The 6000-nt window shown below is 36.7% G+C and overlaps 2 protein-coding genes across 3 annotated transcripts in view; one reads left to right on the forward strand and one right to left on the reverse strand.

The window, feature by feature from the left end:
* Nucleotides 1-857, forward strand: part of RPN2 (ribophorin II) — a 54385-nt gene extending 53528 nt beyond the window's left edge. For both annotated transcript variants that reach the window (XM_053717139.1, XM_053717211.1), the window contains one exon: nt 452-857. Coding sequence is in view for 1 of the 2 variants with exons in the window: in XM_053717211.1 (XP_053573186.1) it covers nt 452-482 (31 nt within the window). In the remaining variant the exon portion in view is untranslated. The remainder of the gene's footprint in view (nt 1-451) is intronic.
* A 1218-nt stretch (nt 858-2075) lies between these two features.
* Nucleotides 2076-5339, reverse strand: GHRH (growth hormone releasing hormone). Its single transcript, XM_053716407.1, has 4 exons — nt 5263-5339; nt 3325-3420; nt 3127-3231; nt 2076-2159 (listed from the first exon to the last, which is right to left on the reverse strand). Exons 1-4 carry the CDS (start codon nt 5337-5339, stop codon nt 2111-2113), a joined length of 327 nt encoding a protein of 108 aa, XP_053572382.1. The 3' UTR covers nt 2076-2110.
* Nucleotides 5340-6000: the final 661 nt, after the last annotated feature.

Below are 6000 nucleotides of genomic sequence, written 5' to 3' on the forward strand. Positions count from 1 at the left end.
TTTAAACATTATCCATTCGAGCTTGGGGAGTAATATGACTTGCAGTGGATTAGTGAGATGTGTTCAGCCCCTATATCTCTGAAACTAAAAAAACATTCTTAGATGGAATAGTTAATGCTTTATTTAACTTCTCATTGGCCTGAATTAAATTTATTCACCACCACTTTATTCACGCCATGCTTTTATGTGTATACTTTGAACTTGTGAATTCCCCTTTGCAGTGTATGGTTTGTAAGCCTCTAAACACAATAATCACCCTGCAAGAGTGTGTGATTGTAATACAAGTGATCACATCCATACTCAAGGGTCTTGTGTGATCCTTCAGACGATATCTAATTAAACTGATTTCCAAAATCTGGAAACCCTTGAGAATGGAGATTTGTGGACCACTGAGTTATATAAACAGACCAAACCTTCACCAACTTCTTGTTTTTTTTATCTTTGTTTTCAGGACAGATAAGTCTATGGAGACCAAGAAATAAGATGTGAAGATGTCAGCACTCATTTGTTCAAATAGCAGTCTGTTCATTTTTGTTTTTTACTTTTTTTTTTTTGCCCCAAAGTTGTCAGTTTCTGCACTGAATGCTTAAGGATCATGTCGCTATGTCATTCAATCCTTTGCACCAAATTAAATGTGGATTTGTTCTTCACAAACATGCATAGACTTTATTCTTTCTGCCTGGGGAGGCCAACTTGCTGACAAAGAACTGGTCACCAGTGCAACATTGAACACTTGCAGACTGTGAAAAGGGGTATGGGAAGACAGTCATGATCTTTTGGGAGTATGAGAATGGGAAGCAGTAATTTGGTTGAGTTAACTCTTGTGGAAATAAAATGAAAGGTGCAAGGGAATTTAACCTCGGCGTGTTGTATTCCTTTCTATGATTTTTTTTTTTTTATTTTTTTTTTAAATATACATATTGTATTTCCTTTTTTTAGCATGAAACACTTAAGTTTATCCTATAAGAGGAGAAGAGATGTTAAGGATATTTTAATGATGTTGAATTATAAACGGGAAAACAAAATGACACTTCATGCATTGGGTCAATGTGGAATTTGTAAGGTATGGTTATGTGTTAAATGTGATCTGTTCTGATTATATGAGAGGCAATATGTTTGCATTACTTGAGATTAAAGGACCAATAAATACAGTAGCCTTGCATAAGTAAAAAATGCATGATAAAAAGACAATGTAATAGCACTTAGTCTGAACTTCATTGAGTAGTAGATTTTTTTTCAGACAAGTCTGAGTTATGTCTTTTTCCACTCATGTCATGTGACAGCCATCAGCCAATCACAAATGCATATACGTATATTCTGTGAATTCTTGCTCAGGCTCAGTACAAGCTGATGACTCAAAAAGTGTAAATATTAAAATACTGCACATTTTGTTAATGGAAGTAAATTGGAAAGTTGTGTAAAACTGCATTCTCTATCTTAATCATGAAAGTTTAATTTTATCTATGTAGTTAGATGGGGAACTAAAGCAATTTAAATATTAGAGGTTTTTTTTATTGACTAATTTAGGGTTTATATAGGGATATATGGAAAAGGTTTAGGTGGAGATCTAGAAGGGTTTGTATGATCATGCTGGGGAAGTTTAGTAGAGCAAGAGTATGAGTTAGACTGAGGCTAATATGTAGCAGTAGAATGCATTATATAAGGCGTGGGGGAATTATTATGGAGCAACATGGGGTTTTTTTTTTTTTTTTTTAAGCAGCCTTGTATAGTCTAATAATCTAAATTTAAGAGTGTGCTACATCCCTAACAGCCTCTCTGCGATGCCCATGATGTGCTTGGCCTTTTAAACCTCTCCTGCAAGACACCAACAAACATTTCATTTTTAGAACTTTTTTTTATTTTCATCAAACAAACATTTTGCATTTTCTTCATAATGAATACGGATAAATGGCACAGCAGTGTGTTTCAGATGTTGCGTACGTGTTTGCTATACTAAACAAACGAGTAATCTGTTTCACCATCAAGGGTATGCACTACAGGGCACTCTGCCAGCTTGAGGACTGAGAAATTGCAGTACTTCTGAAGACTGGACACATTGCAGCTGCTATGTTGTGGACACTGCTCGCCCATCTCTATTCTGGGCACATGGTTACAACGAAGGATTTAAAGGCTCTTCTTCATTCCAGTTTGGAGTAATACTGTATAAAGGAAGAACAGCGCATATGAATTGTGCTTATTTAAATACTGTAGCCATCTAAAATCTTCCTCACATATTTACTCAACTACAATAGTGTTAACAATTTTTCTTGTATTGTGCTAGAAAGAAATGTTAGTCACTGTTTCCTTTGTTCAACCATACATACTCAAATGTGTATGATTAAAAACAAAACCTATACACAAGGAATACGCAAATGGGAAGAGCTAATAGTAATGGTGTTTTTTCCTGTATCGGCAGTAGTGTGAGACATAAATGATAATACTATGTATGCAGTGATGTCCCCAGTAACTTTTTAATGACACACCACCTGGCTGACTTTACTGACCACCCAGCTAAAATTTAAGCAAATATTAAACTAAATTAGTCTTAATTTTTGTCAATGTTTTTTGCACAATTATTAAATCAAGTTATGTTAAATTATGCAATTAGTTTTTTCTTGGGATAGCTTAAATAACAAAATTATATTGCAAAGTATAACACTTCCACCACTCGCCTATTACATAATGCCACCTGACTGGCAATATTTTCTGTGGAGAACGCTGGTCTGTAAAGCATATTATACAGGTTCACATGTTTCAAGGGGACAAAAAAAGGCTGTATCTTTTTACATGTGATTTTAGCATGTTCTCGTGCAATATCTCTGCCTGTTGGCACTGTCCTCAGATATTTCTAAAACCAATCTAAATGGTATACACATCACTTTTGTAAACCAAAAAACACAGCCTTAATGGTGGTGAGTACAATAAATGCACACAAGCTATTAAAATACTAAGTCTTCGGTCCTTAAACAGGGTTTCCCATATCAATATCTCATACCACAGCACTGATAGAAGTGGTCCTGTTGCTGGCCTTTTGTAAAGCATGCTGTTAGCCAAATAATTGCTCCTAGATTCTCTGACTGATCAGAAATAGGTGGAATTGCCAGAATACAGTGCTTACCTACTTACCCTAGTCTCTTCCCCATCATGTTCTGCAGGTACCTCCTTGCTGAAATCTGTCCCAGGAACTTTCTGTAGGTGTTGGTAAATATTGCATCCACATGTCTTTCCATCCTGGAAAAGGGGATAACAAGCAATTAATAATCTGTATTTAGAAGTACAAGCTCATGTAAATACCCCTGTATGGCTAGAGATTTTGAAGCACACCTGTTGTCAGACATTCCTCTACCAAAGTCTCCTTCATTCATGGACAAGTCTTGGCTTTGAATGGCGTTTCCATCCGAGGCTTGTAAGTTCATGTCTCTGTTAAATACAGGACACAATAAATCTGATAAGATGCCACATCACGTGTATCCCTGGTTTTCGTTCATTAATAAGGGTGAAATGATACTTTAAAAAAAAGCGCTTGTATTAAATCCTTCAAGGTCCAAGCAAATAATACCATTGTATGTAAGAAAAGATACTATTCATAAAGCACTTTATTATTTTCAAATGCATTATTTATTGCTATTGTTGAAACAACCTTACATTACTCCGGTTTCTCTTTATAAACGTTTTATGTAATCCTATTTCCCAGTGTAAATACTCTATACCTCCTTTTGTTCTATAAAAAAAATCTACATAAACCACAAAATAACTAATCGTTTCATATACCAATTTCCTATACTGTCTGTCGCTCCCTTTAATTTCTCCATATAACCTTTCACTACATCTTCTATTGCTAATCAGATCCTCTTCCTAGAAAATATATTGCGTTATACAACTTTATCTCTAACTGTACATAACTTGAATATGGGTTTTAAAAGTTGGTTGTGTGTCTGCTCTGAGGATTAAGATGAAAGGATGATGTTATGCTCCTTACAACAAGGTGGAGATGGAGAGGGGTGAAGATCATCAAAAGGAGGTCAATGACCCCACTCCTCAGAGAGCACTCTTAGCTCGCATCCTGCCATCAAGGAATTGCATTTCAGTCCCTCTCAAGAAAAAATTGCACGGGTGCATTTAAGTGGCCAGCTTGATTCAGTATCCTCTGTAACTGTGTTGTCCAACATTTTGATGTATGGAACTGAATTTTTACAGACATATACGTGTTTAGCTAGAAAAAACATCAGATATCAATATAGTGTTGAATTGTAGTGCATCCCCTTGCTATTCCTCAGCATAGTGCAAATAAAAATGGAAAATGTGGCCTGAAGGCAGAAAAATAATGTGGGCTTGCCTGTTCAGTATATATCGTCTATGTATACACACTCCTATCTACACGTTTGTGTCCTGCATAACTGCCAGTCTGAGTTCTCTCACCCATGTAAACTTTACATGGAGCTATCCCTTATACACACTATCTATATCCTCATGTTAACAATTCTGACTTTACATCCTATATAATATCTATTATCATGTCTCCCTCACATAACTTCTATATGTAACACTGTTTCCTATCTAATCTCTTTGTCCCTCCCTCAATGCTACTGCTTCTTTCAAATCACTTTATTTCTCTTCTCAAAGTTCTGTCTACAAATCTCCTTTCTATACTTATCTCAGACTCTCTATGCAGTCCTTTTATCTTTGCCTCCTAGATAACCTCATTCATTATTACCACTGTGCCACTCCTCTCTAAATACCAGGTCTCCTTTCCTTCATATGTAAGGTCTCTTCATATCCCTCTATCCCCTGTCAAGCTTTGCCCATGCTGCTTTCTCCTACCTAACCTCTGTTTCTTTCCCTCTCATCTAACCCATCTATGTGCTTCTGCATACCTAATTTCTGTCGCAACCTCTCATTGTATCCTTTATTATGACTTTTCAAACTCAGAATATCCATTGCTTATCTCCATTCTATTACATATATACAACTTTATCTTATGTATGTCCAGTGCCCCCATATTAACCTGAAATCTGGACATCTTCTGTATCTACTTTATATCTACTACACACACACACACTGCATTGTATCTCTATCTTCATCTACTGTATCTTGTTACTTTTTCCTTCCCATGCACCCCTTTTACTTATCTACTAACTTATATTTACCCACTTCATCTACCTGTATGTGTGCCCTCCAGAAAGAGCTTGTTTTTTCAAGTAAATAGGGAAAGCTGTTATCTATATTAATTGAAGGGTTTATTACTAAGGGGGTGCTCCATACCTGTTGTTGGGATGCAGGATATAACAATGAATACACAATACAAGCTGGAACAGCAGGAGGCAAAGGGATCTGTCCATCATCTTCATCTGAGAAGAAAAACATTTGTTATAGGATCCCATTTCAGAGATGGCTGCATTAACGTAAGGATTCTACCCAGGAGATGGGTTTAATATTAGAAAACCACCCAAGAAGTTATTACTTTACTGTTAGAATGTGACCCCAGAGGTGGCTGCAGAAGTTTCAGGATCCCACCCTACAGATGGCTACACTTACATCAAGATTCCATCCCAGGTGTGGCTACATAAATACCTGAAGCACAACAAATTTGTAATAGTACTATTTAAATCCAGAAATCTTTTCACTTATGTCAGGATGTAAGTCCAGCAGTGGTTGAGAATAATACAGTCCTGAAGTACAGCTTGATACTGAAGCAAAAAGTCTGCAAGTTATACAGAACTACTCACAATTTACAGCAGCAGTATATTTTGTCCCTCTTCAGGATCTTCTCTTTGAGTGCACTGTCCCGCCTTGGGGTCCTCTGTTTTTCTCTGTAGAGGTCCCTATTCAGCTGCTTCATCCAATCTGCTCCTCTTCCAGTGTATTTAGCTGTGAATGCACCACCAGGAGAAATACCTTTAGTGCACACTGGATAAAATCCACACTTTTATATACCTGAGATTCCCTGCTGGAAAGATAATGGGGTGCAGGCGTTCTAGTGAAAGCTGAATAAAGTGTCAT

Source organism: Bombina bombina, chromosome 1 (genome assembly GCF_027579735.1).
Source record: "Bombina bombina isolate aBomBom1 chromosome 1, aBomBom1.pri, whole genome shotgun sequence".
NCBI classification, from domain to species: domain Eukaryota; kingdom Metazoa; phylum Chordata; class Amphibia; order Anura; family Bombinatoridae; genus Bombina; species Bombina bombina.